At 42.0% G+C, this 20,678-nt stretch overlaps 1 protein-coding gene and 1 long non-coding RNA gene across 6 annotated transcripts in view; one reads left to right on the forward strand and one right to left on the reverse strand.

Moving 5' to 3' along the window:
• Positions 1 to 3,037, forward strand: part of LOC140515655 (uncharacterized) — a 72,702-nt gene extending 69,665 nt beyond the window's left edge. The window contains exon 3 of the long non-coding RNA XR_011971121.1: positions 2,823 to 3,037. This is a non-coding gene — a long non-coding RNA (uncharacterized lncRNA). The remainder of the gene's footprint in view (positions 1 to 2,822) is intronic.
• TBC1D8B (TBC1 domain family member 8B) overlaps positions 1 to 20,678 on the reverse strand; it is a 110,177-nt gene that overhangs the window by 57,848 nt on the left and 31,651 nt on the right. For all 5 annotated transcript variants that reach the window (XR_011971118.1, XR_011971120.1, XR_011971119.1 and 2 more), the window contains exon 2: positions 20,551 to 20,661. Coding sequence is in view for 2 of the 5 variants with exons in the window: in XM_072626478.1 (XP_072482579.1) it covers positions 20,551 to 20,661 (111 nt within the window). In the remaining 3 variants the exon portion in view is untranslated. The remainder of the gene's footprint in view (positions 1 to 20,550; positions 20,662 to 20,678) is intronic.

Below are 20,678 nucleotides of genomic sequence, written 5' to 3' on the forward strand. Positions count from 1 at the left end.
CATGCAGTCAAAGCATGAACAGCAGATCAGCTCCCTGCTAAAGGAGACCCAAAAAAATGCTGACGAAAATAACACCTTGAAAAATAGGCTAACTCAATTGGCAAAAGAGGTTCAAGAAGCCAATGAGGAGAAGAATGCTTTCAAAAGCAGAATTAGCCAGATGGAAAAGGAGATTCAAAAGCTCACTGAAGAAAATAATTCTCTCAAAATTAGAATGGAACAGATGGAGGCTAATGACTTTATGAGAAACCAAGAAATCACAAAACAAAACCAAAAGAATGAAAAAATGGAAGATAATGTGAAATATCTCATTGGAAAAACAACTGACCTGGAGAATAGATCCAGGAGAGACAATTTAAAATTATGGGCCTACCTGAAAGCCAGGATCAAAAAAAGAGCCTAGACATCATCTTTCATGAAATTATCAAGGAAAACTGCCCTGAGATTAGAACCAGAGGGCAAAATAAGTATTCAAAGAATCCACAGATCACCGCCTGAAAGAGATCCAAAAAGAGAAACTCCTAGGAACATTGTGGCCAAATTCCAGAGTTCCCAGGTCAAGGAGAAAATATTGCAAACAGCTAGAAAGAAACAATTCAAGTATTGTGGAAATACAATCAGGATAACACAAGATCTAGCAGCTTCCACATTAAGGGATCGAAGGGCGTGGAACAGGATATTCCAGAAGTCAAAGGAACTAGGACTAAAACCAAGAATCACCTACCCAGCAAAACTGAGTATAATACTTCAGGGGAAATATTGGTCTTTCAATGAAATAGAGGACTTTCAAGCATTCTTGATGAAAAGACCAGAGCTGAAAAGAAAATTTGACTTTCAAACACAAGAATGAAGAGAAGCATGAAAAAGTAAATAGCAAAAAGTCATAAGGGACTTTACAAAAGTTGAACTGTTTACATTCCTACATGGAAAGACAATATTTGTAACTCTTGAAACTATTCAGCATCTGGGTACAGGGTGGGATAACACACACACACACATGCACACGCACACGCATACACACATAGAGACAGAGTGCATAGAGTGAACTGAAGAGGAGAGGATCATATCTTTAAAAAAAAATGAAATCAAGCAGTGAGAGAGAAATATTGGGAGGAGAAAGGGAGAAAGGGAATGGGGTAAACTATGTCTCATAAAAGAGGCAAGCAAAAGACTTTTTAGTGAAGGGAAAAAGAGGGGAGGTGAGAGAAAAACATGAAGTTTACTCTCATCACATTCTACTAAAGGAAGGAATAAGGATAAGGGGATAAGCAGGGTGGGGGGTATGATGGAAGGAGAGCATGGGGAGGAGGGAGCAATTTGAGGTCAACACTCATGGGGAGGGTCAGGATCAAAAGAGAGAACAGAAGTAATGGGGGACAGGATAGGATGGAGGGAAATATAATTAGTTCTTACACAACACTACTATTATGGAAGTCATTTGCAAAACTACACAGATCTGGCCTATATTGAATTGCTTGCCTTCCAAAGGGAAGGGGTGGGGAGGGAGGGAGGGCAGATTGGCAGACAGGGGCAATTAGAATGCTCGGTGTTTTGGGGTGGGGGGAGGGGACAACAGGGGAGAAAATGTGGAACCCAAAATTTTGTGAAAATGAATGTTAAAAGTTAAATAAATTAATAAAAAAAAAGAAAATTCTGGAAATCATAATGTCAGTGGTAATAATAATGAGAGCTAGCATTTATAAAGCACATTAAGGTTTGCCATATGCTTTACAGATTTTATCTCATTTCATCTTCACAACAACCCTGGGAGATAGGTGCTATTATCCCCATTTTACAGTTGAGGAAACCAAGGCAAACAGTTCGCCCAGGGTCAGTTTGTTTGAGGTTGCACTGAAATTCAGAACTTCCTGACTCCAGACCTGATGCTCCTTGGGATTCAGTACCTACTATCATTAGTATCTATTTTAGGGAGTTGTTGTGTTTGTCCTTCATTGCCAAAGAAGACTGTGCCATCAGAGAAATAATGACATGACTTGCACTTGACTTTGTTTTGAGTGAGGGACAGCTGTGCAGGTCACCAGCCTCACTTCTCCTCCAAAGCCATCTGAATCCAGTGACCAGATATTCATCAGGATGACTGGAGATGACCCAGGATGAGGCAGTTGGGGTTAAGTGACTTGCCCAAGGTCACACAGCTAGTGAGTGTCAAGTGTCTGAGGTGAGATTTGAACTCTGGTCCTTCTGACTCCTGCACTGGTGCTCTATCCACTGCACCACCTAGCTACCCCATTTTAGGGAGTGAGAAGGAGGTCAGGACACAAATACATATTACTATCCTTTATTTTCAAAGATAACATTACTTGAACTGATTCAAATTGAAGGGAGCAGAACTAGAAGAACATCGTCCATAGTAACAGCAATATTGTACGACAATCAATGGGGAATGACTTAGCTATTCTCAGCAACACAATGATCCAAGATTATTCCAATGGACCCATCATGAAAAATCCCATCTGCCTCCAAAGAAAGAACTAATGAAGTCTGAATATAGATTGAAGCATATTTTTTTTTCACTTTCTATGGGGTTTGTTGGTCAATGTTTTCTTTCACAACGTGACTAAAACGGAAGTATATTTTGTATGATTGCACATGTCTAATCTATATCAAATTGCTTGCCTTCTCAATTTGGGGGGGAAGAGGGAGAAAATTTGGATATCTAAATTTAAAAAAAGAATGTTAAAAATTGTTTTCATATGTAATTGGAAAAATGAGGTATTTTAAACAGATAACATTACTAATAATGTATTCTAATGCCTCATTAGAAAATAAATTCCTGTTTCATTCTCTCTTGGTATTCTCAGCACCTTACATAGTGCCTGGTGCCAGTTATCCTGATGAGTATCTGGCCACTGGACCCAAATGGCTCAGGAGAAGAAAGTGAGGCTGGTGACCTTGCACAGCCTTCCCTCACTCAAATCAAAGTCAACTGCAAGTCATGTCATCATCATCTTGATGTCATGGTCGTCTTCGAGAATGAAGGACAAACACAGCAACGACATAGTACCTGGTATATAGTAGGCACTTAATAAATGCTTGTTGATTCATAATGGCTATGTGTGCTAAGGTGGGGAAAAGATCAATACAATCAACAGTGAATACTTGGGCACTTTAAAAAAAATGTGCAGTGGTGGGTGGTCTGCAAATTTTAAGAACCTACTAATCTTTGCAACCCCTGGAATCTTAGAGCCAGAGGGACCTCAGAGGCGGCCCAGTTCACTTTTGGATAGCTGTTGTGGGTAGGAAGTTCTTTATGCTGAGTGGCCATTGGGTTGATGCTAATTGTTTCCATTAGTCTGCCCTCTAGAGACTCTCCCACCGGACAGTCTTTCTAGTACTAGAAAGGAGTTGCTAAGCCCCACTTGATCTCCTCTCCAGTCTAACCCTCTCCGGTCCCTTTATTCAGGCCTCAGAGGGTAATGGCCTTTCGTCCTCACTGGCTGCCCTGTTCTGAGCACGCTCTACTTCGTCTATACCTTTTCTAAGGTGTACAATCTAGAACTGAACATGGTACTCCCAGATAGAGTCCAGCCAAGGGAAAAGAAAGTGAAACTGGTGCCCCTCTCATTTGGGGCACTATGCTGCTTTTAATGTAGACCAGGAGAGCATCAGCACCATCTCTGGCTAAAAGTACAATGCCAAGGGTGAACTCCTGAAGTTTTCCATCAGAGACCACCTTCCAAGAAGCCATCAACCCATTAGTGATTATTCTTTGGGTCTGGCCATCCAACCAGTTTCAAATACACCCTGTCCATAAGCATTGAACAACAGGCTGTCAAACATTTTGCCGAAATCCAGAAACTCTAGGAATTCTCTATTTAAAGAGTTCCCTTGACCTATGAGCTCAAAAAAGAAAGGAGATTTAGTCTAGCATGACTTGCTCTTGATGAACCCAGGAGGATTTTTAGTAATGACAGCTTCCTTTTCTAAATGCTCACAACCAGCCATTAATAAGACATTTTAGAGTTTCATCAGGAACTGAAGCTCACTAGCCTGTAGCCTGTAGGCCCCTCTTCTGAAAATCAGGACACTTACCTATCTCAAATGCTAAGGCACCTCTCCCATTTCCTTCCATCTTTTAAAGATCAGTAAGAATAACAGGGATCATGTGTCAGTTCTTTGAGTATCAGAGGACTTTCTATCAAGGCCTACATACCCTTTAATCACGGCCAAATCAATCAGAATATTATTGGAGAGAAGAGTGATGTAATCAATGACACAGGGGGAGATAGTAACTGAGTCTTTCCACTGTGGGTCAAAGGTCAGGCCCAGTGTAAAGGGTGACAGGTTTGGAGGACGTGGGGATATTGGGGGAAGAGAGAAAGGAAAAGTATTCAGTCCCATGGTTCTCAAGAATCTTCCCAGCTCTGGTTGAATGAGGTTTCTTTTCTTTTTCAGAAAGAGTGTTTTTTTTTAAAAAAAGTGTTTTTCCTCCCATCCCTCATCTTGGTTCTTTAAGGGGGGTTGGGAGGGAGGAGGTGTGGCTGTCATCATTTCTAAAGCCATGGGTGGTAACTGTTACAGGAATCAATGTGCTCCCTCCAGACAGACAGAGAGAGAGATTTAATGCAGTGCAAAGCACAGGCAAGAGTCATTATCAGTCTCAGCACCCAGACTGCCTCAGAGTAGCTCTGGTGGGAGCATGATACTTTGGGAGTACACAGGAGCCAGATGGAATCCTCTTGGAAGATGATGGCTCCTGCAAGCCATCTCTCCAGGATGCAGACACCCCTGACTTTAACGTGGGGTTTAGTTCTAATTGTTTTTCTGATGCTTGTGGTTTAGAGCTGGGGGTTGTTTTTGGTTTGTTTTTGGCTGATAGAGCCATACTAAATTTTCACAGGCATAAAATCCATAGGAAGTCCTATCTACCCACAAAAGGGAAAATTATTAGACACAGCTGTCCCTCTGAGTCTGGAGAAAGCTTCCTGCCTCCTAAAAGATAATCCTGAAAGGCCCTGGAGATGAGTTGATGCTGTCCAGAGTCCCTTCCTTGGTATCTTCAGATTCAGATGTGATATTGGGGTGAGGGGAGAACAAGGAGGAAGGAAAACGTAAGGGGATGACTCGGGTGGGACAGGGTGAGCCAGTAACAGCCCAACATGCACATTCCAGCTAGTGTCCACAGGTCACCTCCAGTTCCACCTGGGCTGAAGGCCAGAGGGACACTCACTGCAGGGCTGAGATCACTCAGACTAGGGTCCCTGCCCCTGACCACTAGGGTAGGGGGCACTGGTGTAGGCTCAGTACTCAATGATCCAGGCAACTTGATCTCATGGAGAGGACTCTTAGCATCTCCCCATTTATCTCCTGTTTTAACTCCTTATTAACCATTTTTATCCCATCCTTCCCAAACAGCTGTTCTGCTAAAACCTGGATGCATAGAAAAGCGTGCCTAACTTCCTTGCCTTTTCTACCATGAAATTTGGCCCCCTAATGTACCTGTTATTTCTACTCCAACAAACATTCCCTCCATATTGGTCTACTTGAGCTCAGAAAAGCTATTCCTCCTTGACACAACTTGGACTTTTAAAGGACAAAAGCATCCATCATTAAATCATGAATTTACTAGATACTGTGCTTTGGACAGGAGAGTTCCAGCAGATGTCCCCATTACTGCAGCATCATGCCTTCATATCAGAGTTGTGAGGTTGTGAGTCTCAAATGCCTTGTGTAATTCTGCCTTCTTTTCACGTGGTCTACTGTCTACCATGAACATCTTGTTCCTATTCTCTTCACTTTCTGATCCCACCCAAGTCCCCTCTACCTTGTTCTCTTTCAGCTTGGGTTCCTGGACCCCTCACATGAATCTATCTCCTCACAACACCACCTTCCTCCCCATTACCCATTCTGCTCGTTTTGGATGAAGCATACCCTTCCAGAAGGTACCTTAGAGGCATGGCACAATGGACAGAGAACTGGCCTTGGAGTCAGTTAGACCCAGACCCAGCCATGTCCCACCTCCTACATCCCCATCCTGATGGTGTGACCCTGGCCAAGTCATTTAACCTCCAAGCAGCTCTTTCAGACAACAGGGGGCAGAGAAGGTACCAGTTTGCACTGGTAGAGAGGGTTCTCTCACCTGGGAGTTCCCTAGGCCAATGAAGTCATGCATCCAGCCCCTATCCCTCTCCCCTTCCAGAGTCCTATTTCCAAACCATGAGTCTCACCAAGTCTCAATGACACAAATCAAGTCAAAGGTGCTTCCTTGCATTGAACTTTCTAGTTCTTCCTGGTTATTGCCCATACTTTGCATATCTGTACATAGACATATGAAGCCACAGGTTTTATTACCAATATATAGTGGCAGTTTTCTTCCTCCCCTTTCCTTTTCAGTTGAAAACCTTCTCAATCAGATTCACGAGACTCTAGGCATATTGGCTTTTAATAAGCCTTTGCAAAGTATACTCTATCTGCCTGGCCAAGAGCCTATCATACCTTTATTTTAGGTTGTGGTCCAGAAACCTTAATCTAATTCTCAGACACCTTCACTTGCCAAATCTGCTTCTCCCTTCTGACTCCCTTCCCTTCAATCAGCAGTAGGAATGAAAACACTATCTGTCCCCTATGGTCTTCAATTTGGTGCCCAGCACGCTGTAAACCTTTGCAAGGCTTTTTTGGTTCCTTCTCACTTGAACATTTGTTCCCATATGAATCGCCCAGAGTGGGGAGCTGTCATCGGGTTCGAATTCTGCCTACATTAGTCAGCCTCTGCTCAGAGAGTCACCCCTTCCCTTACCAGAAAATGTGGAAAGCAGAGGATGAATTGGAAAAGGGAGAGAGCTCTGGAGGATGATTTTCAGAAGCATTGGCTGAATCTGTTTCATTTTTTCAAAAATTAAGAAACTGTATTTCAGTTACTATTGACAAGGAAAGGCATTCACATAAGAAATTAAGAACAAGAGAAAAGAAAAAGAAAAACCTACAAAAAAGAAAGTTCTAAATGATTAGAAAAGCTTTTACAGAGTAGCGCAGGGGCTACGAAACTGGCCTTGACTCACCTCGGAGGCCCCTGGGAAGGCTGCCTTCTTCCTACCACCTCCCCTACCCACCCAGGTGCTAGGGCCCTTCCCCATTACTTTGTATACCTCATGTATTGACTTTTCTGTATTCATGTTGTCTGCATCCCCTCCCCTCTTCCTCTCAACTTCTTACCCTTCAGGAGAATGGAAGCTCAAATTACACAGACTATCTTGGATTTGTCCTGCTGTGGACCTAGTGCCTAGTGCAAGAACTTAACAAATTCCTGAGTTAAAAAAAAAAGAGGAGGAGGAAGAGGGAGAGAGGGAAGGAAGAAAGGAAGGAAAAGAAAGGAATTAGGGAGAGGATGGAAGGAGGGAGGAAGGAATAAAGAGAAAGAAATGAAAGGAAAGGAGGGAAGAAGAAAGAAAGAAAAAGAAAAAAAGGAAGAGAGGGAGGGAAGGAGAGGGAGAGGGGAAGAGAAAGAGGAAGAGAAAGGAAGGAGGAAGGAAAAAAGGAAGGAAGGAAGACTGATTGGCTTTGTAGTCAGGAAGACCTGGGTCTGAACCCTGCTACTGTCCCATATACTGGCTGGAGGAAGCTGTACAAGTTATTTAATTTCTCAGTGCTCTCTACGACTCTACAATTATAAACTGCAGCCAGCTGCTGATCTGCCCTTGTGTCTAAGATTTCCTTGCGGGTACAGTGAAATCACAGGCCTGGCCACCTCTTACTACCACCCCTCCCAAATCCCTATACCTAAAATTCTCCTTTATTTACAGATGATTCACACAAAACAGAGTGAAACCATGCTGCATCTGTACTGCTCCAATCGGATGAGGTGTTATTTGTCACATGATGGCTGAGCAGTAGATGGGTGCTTCGATTTTCACATGGAGTTCTGGGTTCAAATTCCATATATGACATATAATCTACAGCATGGCTTCATCAAGGACAAGGGATTCCTTTTTTGACAGGTACTGGACTGATAGGTCTGGGGAATACCACACCTATAGTTTAACTGGACTTCAGCAATGTATTATCCAGTCCCTTGATCAGTAAGCATTTAACAGGTGCTGACTAGATGCCAAGCACTGGGCAAAGTACTAGGGGTTCAGAGACAAAAGCGAAATAATTCTTGCCTCAGAGAGCATACATTCCAATGGAAGAGACAATAGCTCTTTCAGGCTATCCTTGTGGTAAGGAGAGATATGGGCTAGACTAGAGCTCCTTAAACTTTTTCCACTCATGACCTCTTCAGGCACTTCTTAAACTGGGTTGCGACTCACAGCAGACCATGGTATAATTTAAGCTGATTCATTAGGGCTAGCCTTTGCAAGGAAGAAGAGTTGTGAGGTGGGCAGAGGAGTGTCACCCTCAGGCCTCTTATCATAGTGCCTATGTTCAGTCAAGCCTCAGCCTTGGATTCACTCCCACCATTCGCTGCCTTCACTTTTACACCTATGCTGCTGAATGAAGAAAATCACACAACCCTTCTGATTGACTTCACTACCAATTTACGTTACACAACCTCAACTGGGCTCTCACTGCTGCTAGGCAATCCTACTCTATCTCCCATATCACCTCATTCCTTCCAAACCATCTCATCCCTCCTCAAACCTCCCATGGCTCACCCAACTCTCTCAGCTGAGAACCTTGTCTCATATTTTACTGATAAAATTGAGGCCCTTCAGCTATGAGCCCCCTCTTTTTCCCTATTCCTCATCTCCTATCACTCAGGTACCTTCTGCCCCTCTCTCCTCCTTCACCCAACTCACATGATGAAGTGACCTTATTCCTTACCAAAGCCCCTCTACTTGTTCAAGTGATCCCATTCCATTCTATCTCCTCCAGCAGATTGCCCCCTCTGTCATCCCCACTCTCACTTATCCTCAATCTCTCCTTCTCTACTGGCTCATTTCCTACTGTCTATCTGCTCCTTCCATCCTCACTCTCGTCCTATATCTCTTCTGCCCTTTGTAGCTAAACTCCTCAAGAAAATTGTCTACAATAGGAACCTCCACTTTCTCTCCTCTCACTCTTTTCTTAACCCCTTAAACTCAGCTTCCAATATTACCACTCCACCAAAACTGCTCTCTCCAAAGTTACTAATGATCTCTTAGTTGCCAAATGCAATGGACTTGGATTCTCCTTGACCTCTCTGCAGCCTTGGACACTGTGGCTCACTTTCTCCTCCTAGGCACTCACTTCCCTCTTCCCCCTCTTCTGGTTTTTTTTTTTACTACCTATCTGGGTGCTCCTTCTCTTCTTTCCTTTATTGAATACTCTTTCAGATCATACCTTCTAACTATAGATGTCCCTCAGGATTCTATCTTGGGTCCTCTTCTCCCTCTATACTACTTCATTTGGTGAACTCATCAGCTCCTATAGATTTAATTACTATCTCTATGCTGACGATTCTCAATCCTACCTATCCTGCCCCAAACTCTCTGCTGACCTCCAATCTCACACCTCCAAATGCATTGCAGACAGCCCCAACTGGATGTCCAGAAGATATCTTAAGCTTAATATGTCCAAAACTGAACTCATCTTTTCCCCTAGACTCTCCCCCAACTCCAACCTTCCCTATTACTTTAAAGGGCAACCCCATCCTCCCAGTCCCTCAGCTGTGCAATCTAAGAGTTTTCCTTGATTCTCCACTATCTCTTACCTCTCATACCTAAGCTCTGTAACACCTCTCAGATACACTTCCTTCTCTATTCTGACACTGCCCCTATCCTGGTGCTGGCCTTCATTGCAGTAGCCTGTTTTGGCGCAGGGGGCTGCCTGCCTCAAGTCTCTCCCTGACCCAATCCATCCTCTATTCAGTCACCAAAATTATTTTTTACAGCTCGGGTCTGATCAGTCACCCTCCCCCCAACTCAGTAAACTCCAGTGGCTCCCTTTTACTCCAGTGTCAAATACAAAATGCTGTTTGGTATTCAAAGCCCTTCAAAACTTGTCTCCCTCTTCCATTCCAGTCTTTTTACTTCTTACTCCTCACCATGTACTCTTTGATCCAGGGGCACTGGTCTCTTGGCAGCTCCACAAACAGCTCTGAGTATTCTCTCTGGCTGTTTCCCATACCTGGAATACTCTCCCTCCTCCATTCTGACTACTGATCTCTGTCAGTTATTTCCTATTTATCCAGTATATAGCTTGTTTGTATATATCTGCTTTTGTAGTCTCTCCCATTAAATTGTAAGCTCTTTGAGGGCAGGGGCTATCTTTTGCCTCTTTTGTATACCTAGAGCTTAGCACAATACTTGGCACAGAGGTTAATAAATGTTTATTGATTGACTGACCCAAACAATAGTCATTAATGACTCAGTCAACTTGGAAAGAGATTTCTAGTCCCAGGGATGAGCCCTTGGCCCTAGGTATTAAACTATTTTTACTGACGACTTTGATGGAGGCATAGATGGCATAAAGCTGGGAGGGATAGCCAACACAGTGGAAGAGAGTCAGACTCCAAAATAATTTCAACAAGTGAAAGCTGAGCAAAATCTAGGATGTCATCACACAGAAAGTTCGACCTTTGGGTTAAAAAAATTAGCTTCATCCACACAAGAAAGGGACAGCACGGCTCTAGGGTGGTGGTTCTTATTTCAGTATTCTTTGTCATGAGGAAGAGCAGCACGGTGAACACTTGAATTTCAGCACTATGGGAAGAGTTAGGAGATGCATGCCTCCAAAAACAGCACCTGGTTTTGTGGAGTTCTTCATGAGTGTGAGATTGAACATGTTTGGAGTTAGGAAAATTGTGCTTATTTTGGCAATACTATACCTAATGCAGTGCAGCATATGCTAGGTAAGTAATATTGATATTAAACAATTGGCAAGTTTTCTTTTATTCGCAAAAACATCCAAAATGTCATGCAGCAATAGCAATTAATTAGGGGTTTTAGAGGATGGTAAGCTGAATGCGTGAACCATGTGATAGAGTACCTGCAAAAACGAATACAACTTTAGGATGTATTAAGACAAGGCATGGTGCTCAGGCGTAGAAAGGCCAGGAAAAGAAAATCGTACTGCATCCTGCCCTGCTCAGGACACACCTGAAGGACTGTGGGCAGTTCTGGACACCAGACTTTAGGAGGGACACTAACAAGCTGGAGAATTCCAGAGGAAAACAACCAGTATCTTTAAAAAGGAAATAAACTTATTCATTCATTTTACATGCATTTAAAATGTCACTCCTACTCCCACCCCAAAAGAACAAAAAAAACCCTCATTATGAACATGCAGAGTCCTGCAAAACAAATCCCATACTGACTATAGTAAAAAAAAATGTATGTTACTCTCTGCATTTTACATTTATCACCTCTCTGGCGAGAGACATGTTTCTTTAGTCTTCTGGATGTTATCTCTGCAGTGATCAGAAGCCTAAAGCCTTTCTTTTTAAATAAGATTTTATTTTTCCCCAATTAAACATAAAAACAATTTTTAGCATTCATTTTCAAAAATTCTGAGTCCAAATTCTCTTCCTCCCTCTCCTCCTCTTTCCCTGAGAAAGTAAGCAATTTGACACGGGTTATATATGTGCAATCATGCAAAACATATTTCTACACTAGTCATGTTGTAAAAGAAAACACAGGCCAAAAAAGAAACATGAAAAAGCTAAAGAAAGTGAAAAATAGTTTACTTCGATCTGCATTCAGATTCCATCAGTTCTTTCTCTGGAGGCAGACAGCATTTTTCATCCTAAGTCTTTCAGAATTGTCTTGGATCATTGCATTGCTGAGAGTAGCTAATTCATTCAGAGCTGAGCATCATACAATAGTGCTATTACTGGGTATAATGTTCTCCTGGCTATGCTCACTTCATTTTGCATCAGTTCATATACATCTTTCTAGGTGTTTCTGAAATCATCCTGCTCATCATTTCTTATGGCGCAACAGTATTCCATTACAATCATGTATCACAATATGTTCAGCCACTCCCCAATGGATGGGCACCCCCTCAATTTCCACAGAATCCTAAAATCTTTCAAAGTCAACAAGATCTTAAGGGGCTTTGAGACCAGGCCATGTGATGACCTGTTGAATGAGCTAGTGACTTTTAACTGTCAGAAGAGATAATGGGAAGGGGAAGGAGGATCATAATAATCTTCAAGCACCTGAAAGGTTGCCACATGGAAGAGGAATGTATTAAACTACAGAGAGATACAGGGATTAAACTTTAGGAAGAAGTTGTAAAGAGGTTTAATGTAAGGAAAGTCTTCTTAGAGCTCTGCAAAGTGGAATAGGCTGCCTCAGAGGCAGGTTCCCCGACTTGGAGTTTTCAAGGGAAGGCCAGACAATTACTTCCTGGTGTATTCTTGGTCAAGTAGGGGTTGGTTCTCAAGTAGATTCAATTAACATTATGAAGCATCTACTACAGCATAAAGCACTCTGGTGCTCAGGATATAAAAGACAAAACTGAAACACGTTGCTCTCAAGGAGCTAACAACTACTTAGGGATACAATATCTATGCAGATAAGTCAATGGAGATAATTTGGAGAGAGCACAAAAAACTGACAAAATTTGGGGAAAATGATAATAGCTAGCATTTATAAAATACTCAAAGGGATTTATAAGTATTATCTCATTTTATCCTCACAACAAGTCTGTTAGGTAGGTTCTATTATTATTCTCATTCTATAGATGTGGAAACTGAGGTAGAAGTTTAGTGACTTGCCCAGGATCACACAAGTTAGTCTAAGGCTAGATTTGAATTCAGGACTTGCTGATTCCAAGTCCAGGATCTATCCACTGTACTACTTGTGAAAACTTCAGAGGAGATGGTACCTGGGACTTAAGTGAGACCTTTAAAAGAAGAAAAGGACTCTGGCAGTGGGACTAAGAAGGAATGCACTCCAGGTATGGGGGGCAGCTTATACAAAAACACAGAGATGGGAAATGGAATACTAAATTTAGGGTCCCTTCCCTGTCCAAGATTGCTACTGTTTGATCTGACTTGTTAGGATTTGCATTTCTCTGAGTAACTGACACTGATAGAAGCAACAGGTAGAAGGTACAGGGGAGGAGTTATCAATTAAGTATATGGAAAAACTTCCTAAGAATTAAGGGCTGTTCCAAAGTGGAGAGAGCTGCCTCAAGAGTTAGTGGGCTACTTCTCAGTGGAGGCCATCCAGGAAAGACTTGACTACATGTCAGAGTGAGGTGGGAAGGAGAGAAGGGGAGAGAGAGAGAATTCTTGTTTGTTTAGCTATAGGTTGGGCTAGGTGGCTGTAAGGTTCTTATGATTATTAGAGAATTTGAATCATGTGGTTACTGATAACTTTTCCTCTTTTGAGAACTGTCTGTTCTTATCTTTTGGTCATTGATGTATTAGAGAATGTTTTGTATTTTTATATACTTGAGTCAATTACTTACAGATTTCAGTTGTTAGGCTTTCTAAAGTGACATCACTGCAAAGATTTTTTTCCCTACTCTATTTCTTTCCTTTTTACTCTGGTTGCATTTCTTTTTGTTGCATAGAAGCTTAATTTTATGCAACTCAATTCATCTCTTTTCCTGTATAATTCACTCTAAATCATAAATGTCTATTTTTTAACTTCTCCACAGTTAAAAGGTATAACATTCCATTATCCTGTCATTTTAAGATGATTTCTTAAACATTGAAATCATGGAGCTATTTAAAATTTATTATGGGGTACGAGATGTGGGTCTACTTCTATTTTTGCCAAACTGTTTTCCTATGTTGCCACTAGGTTTTGTCAAATCACATTTCATTTCCCAGTGTTTTGCGACCTTAGCTAAACGCTAAAACGCTAGTCCATTGTGTATATTTGGTTCTTGATCATGATTACCCCATCTGTTCCACTGATGTTTTTAAAAATTCTTACCCTGTACAACAGTTTTTGTGATTACTGATTTGTAAATAATTTGAGAGATCAGTACCAGTTCCTCTTCCTTTTCCTCCCTCAACTTCCCCTGACAGTCTTGTCCTTTTGCTCTTCTCCCATGAGCTTTATTATCTTTTCTAATGCTATAACTTATCTAAATACCAATGTATTGTGACTGACAGGGCATGAAATCATTTATTTGGGAGAGTTGTCATCTTTATTATATTAACAACCATTCACTTCAGATCTCTCTCTGAGTCTTCCCTCTCCCCATGCTTCTCCAAACTCCATTCATTTGTTAAGTCCTTTTGGAGCAATAACATTCCAGCCATGGCGCATAATTTGTTTAGGAATTCTCCCTTAATGGGCACACATTTTGTTTCTAGATCTTTATTACCTAGAGTATGAAATGATACAAAGGGATTTCAGCAGAAACAGGAAAACAATGTACACAATGACTATGACTATATAAACATATAAACAAAAAGAACAAAAAATGAGTACCAGGCTATTAAAATGACAAATCTTGCCTCAGGAGAAGAGGGAATGAATGCACCTGCCTCCTTTCAAGGACAGGAAGAGGACGGGGCTGTGAATGTTGTTGAATGTGCTTTCAGACACCTCACTCTGCATGGGGGTTGGCTTAATTGTTTTCCCCCCTTTTATAAAGGGGGACTCATCTGGATTCAAATCCTGCTTCTGACACCACCTGTGTAACCCTGGGCAAGTCATTTAAACTCTCTAAACCTCAGCCTCTACATGTGTAAAACAAGGGGCTTGGATTAGATGGTTTTTAAGGCCCTTCCAGCTCCAAATCAGGATTTTCTGTGTGGTTTGAAGTAAGTCCCTTCCCTTCTCTGAGCCTCAGTTTCCTCCCCAATAAAATGAAGAGGTTGGACTTGATGACTCCCAATCCTAGATCTATTGTCTTACATGTAGGTTAAAACAACAGTAATATAAGGCAGCTAGTTGACACAGTAGGATTCAGGAAAACCTGAGTTCAAATCCTGATGCAGATACTTTTTTAAAAAAATTACTAAAAGCTGTTTGGCCCTGGGAAAGTCACTTAACTTCTCACAACCTGAGTTTCTTCAACTAAAAAATGGGGATAATAATGGCTAGCTATGTGTGATCATGAGTAAGTCCCTTCAGCTCCCTAGGTCTCAGTTTCCTTCAGTAGGAGGAGGGGGTTAGACTGCACAGATAACCCTGTCATCTATGAATCTGGAATCCTAGGAATTATGTCACCCTAGTCCCTTTAGCTCCCTGGCCTCCATCTCCTCCCTCATAACAGGAGGTTGGATTCCACAGTCTCTGATGACCTTGTAGGTTATGGATCCAGGAGCCTATGGGTAATCTCCTATCGGTCCCTTCAACTCACTAGCCCTCCTTTTTCTCCTCGGTAACAGGAGGGGATGGATTCCAGGGCCTTTAAGGGCCCAGCTACTTCAAATTCTGGGTACCTAAGAGGGAATCTCACAGCAATCAACTAGGCTTCAGTAATAGGAAGGGGAATGGGTTTAGATGGCACAGTCTTTGAGGGCTTCCTTCTCAGTTATGAATCTAGGGGCCTATAGGAGATCTCACACCAGCCCCTTCAGTCAACTCTCTGGCTTCTCTCACCTCCCCAGGAACAGGAGGAGGCTAGATTCCACAGTCTCTGATGGCCTTGTAGGTTATGAATCTAGAAGCCTATAAGTAATCTCAAATCAGTTGCTTCAGATCTCTAAGCCTCAGTTCCCTCATTTGTAAAATTAGGTGGTTGGATCTGATGACCATTAAGGTCCCTTCTAGGTCTAAATGTACAATCTATGACTCGTTTCAGCAAGAGAGAGAGTAAGAGTAGTGAGAGAAGGAAAAACTCTTGAGCAGGGCAATGGATATTTCAACAAGAGTGAACAAGGGCTCTATGAACTTATTGTGACAATAAGGAAGTTGTTACAATATCGCTATACATATACATAAGTGTGTGCCTAGGTGTCAGTTCATTTACAACGTGCTTATGTGTGCCTCTGTATTTATAATGCAAACATGTGCATCTAGTCATGTCAACAATCATTTATGAAGCACCTATTATGCGTCAGGACTGTGCTAAGCACTAGGAATACCAAAAAAAAGGCCCAAATCAGTCCTTGCCCTCAAGAAGCTCACAGTCTGATGTGTGCTTGGCCTTAGGGGGACTCTTTCCAGGGTGTCAGACTACTGGATATTGCTGGAAAGGGGGAAGGGGAACTTGTGCAATGGCAAGGAAACTACTGTGTGTGAGCACAAGGGTGTGTATATTTACAACATGCCTATGTGTGTACTTAGAATGTACACATTTTAAGTGTGCCACACCTCATTCACTTAATGTTCTCATCAGCTCCCATGGATGTAATTATCATCTCAAGGCAGATGATTCTCAAATCTAGTTATCCAGCCCCTAACTTCTCTGTTGACCTCCAGTCTCCCATCTCCAACTACCTTTATGGGCATTTTGACCTGGATGTCCTTTAAACTCAAAATGTCAAAAACTGAACTCGGTATCTTTCTCCACAGACCTATTCCTCTTCCTAACTTCTTTATTACCATCAGGCCTCCATCCTCCCAGTCTCCCAACCTAGGTGTCACCTTTGACCCCTTCTTCTCTTGCATGCCCCACCCCCATATCCAATCTATTGCCAAGTTCCATCAATTCACCTTCACATCATCTTTTGAATATGCCTCCTTCTCTTCTGTGACACTGCCACTACCTGGTATAAGTCTCATGTTTGTACTATTACAATAGCCTGCTGGCTGGTCTCCCTTTCTCAAGTCTCTCCCCACTCCAGTCCATCCCTCATTCAGCTACCAAAGTGATCTTCCTAAAGCACAGATGTGATCATGTCACTTTCTCCCCTACTCAATCCAGGATCAAATATAAAAATTCTCTTTTTTAAAGTCCTTTATAACTTGGTCCCTTCCTTGGTCCCTTTCCAGGAACCTAGGACCTAGTAAAACTGGCCTCCTTGTTGATCACAGCACAAAACACTCTGTTGCCCTACTCCATGCATTTTCAATGGCTGTCTTCCATGTCTGGAATGCTCTCGGTCTTTGTCTCTGGTTCCTAGCCTCCCTAGCTTCCTTCAAGTCTCAGCCCTTCCCTGTCCTTTTTAGTGCTAGCTGCTGCCCTCTGTGATTATCCCATTTATCCTGTCTATATCTTGTTTATATATAATTGTTTGCATGTTATCTTCTCCATGAGGCTGGGAGCTCTTTGAGGGTAGGGATTGTTTTTGCCTTTCTTTGTAGTCCCATGCTCAGAACATGCCTGGTACATAGTAAATAAGCTGGCTGATCGACTGCACAAGTAGGTACATATTTGTTGCTGTTTAGTTGTTTTCAGTCGTGTCTAACTCTTCGTGACTCCATTTGGGGTTTTCTTGGCAGAGATACTGGAGTGATTTGTCATTTCCTTCTTCAGCTCATTTTACAGATGAGAAAACAGAGGCAAACAGGGTGAAATGACTTGCCCAGGGTCACACAGCTAGGAAGTGTCTGAGACCACATTTGAACTCAGGAAGAGTCTTTCTGACTCCAGGCCCAGCACTCTATCCACGAGCAGCACCACTTAGTTGCTCCCCATAGGTATATATTTACAATGTGCCTATGAGTGCCTACGTATTTAAAACATCCACAAGTTAGTTTGTATGTTTAAATATGCACAAGTATGCCCATGTGCTTATTTACATGCATAAGTGTGCCTGTATATTTCCACTATTCCTATATTCCCATATGTTTACAACATACCTATGTATACCCACATTTATAACACACCCAAGTGAGCCCATAAGCTTATAGCATGTACAAGTGTGCCTGTATGTTCACAATGTACACAAATATATATACATATATACATACACACACATATATGTCAATGTCTATGTAAGTGTGTGCGCAAATTTACACTATGTTATATGTGCCTATATATTTACAATATGCCCATGTGTGTGCATTTACAATATGCCTGTGGATCTGTACATTTATAACATGACTGTGTGTGTCTATTTATAATGGTGCCTGAGTGTGTACATATTTACAATATGCATAAGATACACACTTCATATATCTCTGAGACATGCTATCTCTTAAAGTAAGCTAGGTACCTGGATAGAATAGGTTAATCCGGCATGTTCATACAGCAACTTTAACATACACCCACACACCCAGCCTCCCACACACCCACCCACAGCCAAACACATGGTTTCTACCTAATACAGCTGCCAAGCTCTGATGTCCCTATTATATTTTCGAAAAGCAATTACTGGAGTCTTGTATAGCTCAGCTCCTTGATGGCAAGGGTTTGGTTGGGTTTGTTTTTTCCTCTCTGCTAAGTAGGTGTCTTTGGATGAAACAGTTTCTCAGGCAGAAGTGGGAGAGCAGTGAGAGCTGGAGATCTGAACAAAACAAGGGGGGGGGGGACTGTGAAGCACTCCCTCCCTAAGAAGTCTGTGTTTATTATGAAAGGGAAAGCATCAAATGTAGCTACATCAACTGAGAATGTCAGCTCACATTTCTAATGTGAGTAGTAACTGATCAGAAGTAATATTTGGGGGAAGGCTTCTTCCTCTATCGATTCCAGATTAGAGCTATGCAAACATAGACTTCTTCAAAGAACAGTGAAAATGTGGCAAACAATAATAGCTGTATGCAATTTGATGAGATAGTTGTTTCTTATGCTGACACGAGGTCTGTCTCCCCACAGATGGAGGGGATTCCTGTTTGCATTACTCAACGGTGGGAAAGGGACCCATGATACACACACACAAACAGGAACCAGCTGTTGCAATCAGATTCTAAATAAAGCTGTCCATTAAGCAACAAGGCCTATCTATCACCTTTCTCCATCAGTATAGTGCTATAGCCCCTGGTTCTCCTAGTCCAGTTTTTGAGCATTTTGACGCATTTGGAAATCAATCTTGGCAAGTATCATTTTTTTTCCTTAACGAATCTTGCATTTTTGAAATGGGTTGAGTACACACATAATAGAGATCCATAAAAAGCACTTCCCAAACCTGTTAGGACAGTCTGTTATGGGTGTCATTTAAAAGCTGAAAGGGGCTTCCTGTACATGTTCATTTCTGGCTCTTTAGAAAGAAGGATAATACCGCTCAGCCAATGGGCCCTATTCCTCTTTGACTCCAGTTTATTCAGAGTAGGTAATGTACATGTTTCTTTTTCAGAAAAAATGGACAAAGAAGATAGATTTCTATATGGACAGATGCTAAACTTTTGTTACCATTCATCCATTAGGCTGGAAATGACACGCACCCTTCACGTCAGCAGGCTCGTGACCACAGAGGCCAGATGCAGTATTGGGTTTAAAAGAGTCAGAAAGGAAGCAATCTGCTAGTCACACTGAAGAATATAACAGCAGGCCCCAAAGCAAGGGGCATATTTGTCTCTATGTAACTTATACATTCTTTATCTGCATATATGAACTGCAGAAATTCATAGGTCATGTACAGATTGAGAAAGAACACCTACTCACAAAAGAAAACAAAGGAATCTCACGTTCAGTTTTTAAAAGGGAAGGTAGAAATCTCAGAATCTAATTAGGCCAATATTACAATGGCATAAAAAACTAAGCAACAAGCAGTCATTGTGGTTTGAATTTCAAAGAAAACTTCTGAATACTGTTCGCTAAAAACCTTGGTGAACATTTTCCCCTGCTATACAGTTCATCACATATCTCCAGGGCATCTCACATTCACACACGTGCGCACACGCACACTCACTCACTCACTCACACACTCTAAAGTTAAGTGAGCATGTAAAAGAGGTTCATCTGGCAGGTTCACACGTTAACTGAAATTCCAGCACCTTCCTTCTACTGATTACTTCTTATTGATCCTGTATATAGCCTGTTTGTACAGAATTTGTTTGCTTGTTGTCTCTACCATTAGATTGAGAGCACCTTGAGGGTAGGAACTGTCTTTTGCCTTTTTTTATATCCCCAGTGCTCAGCACATGGCCTGCCACACAGTGGGTGTTTAATAAAGGTTTACTGACTGATAGAGTCAATGTTGGATTGTCAGTGTGTAGATTACTGGGGCGGGGAAGGAGGAAGAACTTCTGGGTTAGGATCTTTGTCTGCAGGGCTACACCCAGAAAGGTACAGAAGGATGAGCAGCAGGAAGTAATAAGGGCAGTAGGACTGACTTCCCTGGTTCCCTGCAAGTCCCAAGTAAAATCCCACCTTTTACAGAAAGCTTTTCCAACCCCTCTTCATTATTTCCTATCTCTCCTATCTATAGCTTATTTGTACGTAGTTGTTTGCACGTGGTCTCCCTTATTAGACTGGGTGCTCCTTCAGGACAGGCACTGTCTTTTGCCTCTTTTTGTATCCCCGGTGCTTAGTACAATATCTGACATATAGAAGGGGCTTAATAATGAGTAATAGTAAGTTACTAGGTTTGAAAGAGGGGCTAGCATGGCATGGCTAGAATCTATACTGCTAATGGACTGCCCTCCACACCAGATGGGAATTTGGGGTGAGGGGTAAAAAAAGAGAAAAGTATTATGTCATTTTTGTCAAAAATACAATAACAGAAAATCTTACTATTCTATCCCAGCATGGTAACAGATGGGTTTTCATAGCATGAGCCAGACAACTAGAAGACAGAAATGATGGGCCCAAACAGACAAATTCTTAGTCTTCTTCATTTAAAATGGAAAAATAGATTCTCAAAGCCCCACTTACCACATGCGATGGACCAATAAACCTGAGAACCTGGTGTCTGATGGAGGATGCGAAATGGAGCCACTTTAGCAGATGAGTCTAACACTGAATCAAGTGTCCCAACCAGAAGGCCTGTGGCAATGGAAAGA

This window comes from Notamacropus eugenii, chromosome X (assembly GCF_028372415.1).
Source record: "Notamacropus eugenii isolate mMacEug1 chromosome X, mMacEug1.pri_v2, whole genome shotgun sequence".
Classification (NCBI taxonomy): Eukaryota; Metazoa; Chordata; class Mammalia; order Diprotodontia; family Macropodidae; genus Notamacropus; species Notamacropus eugenii.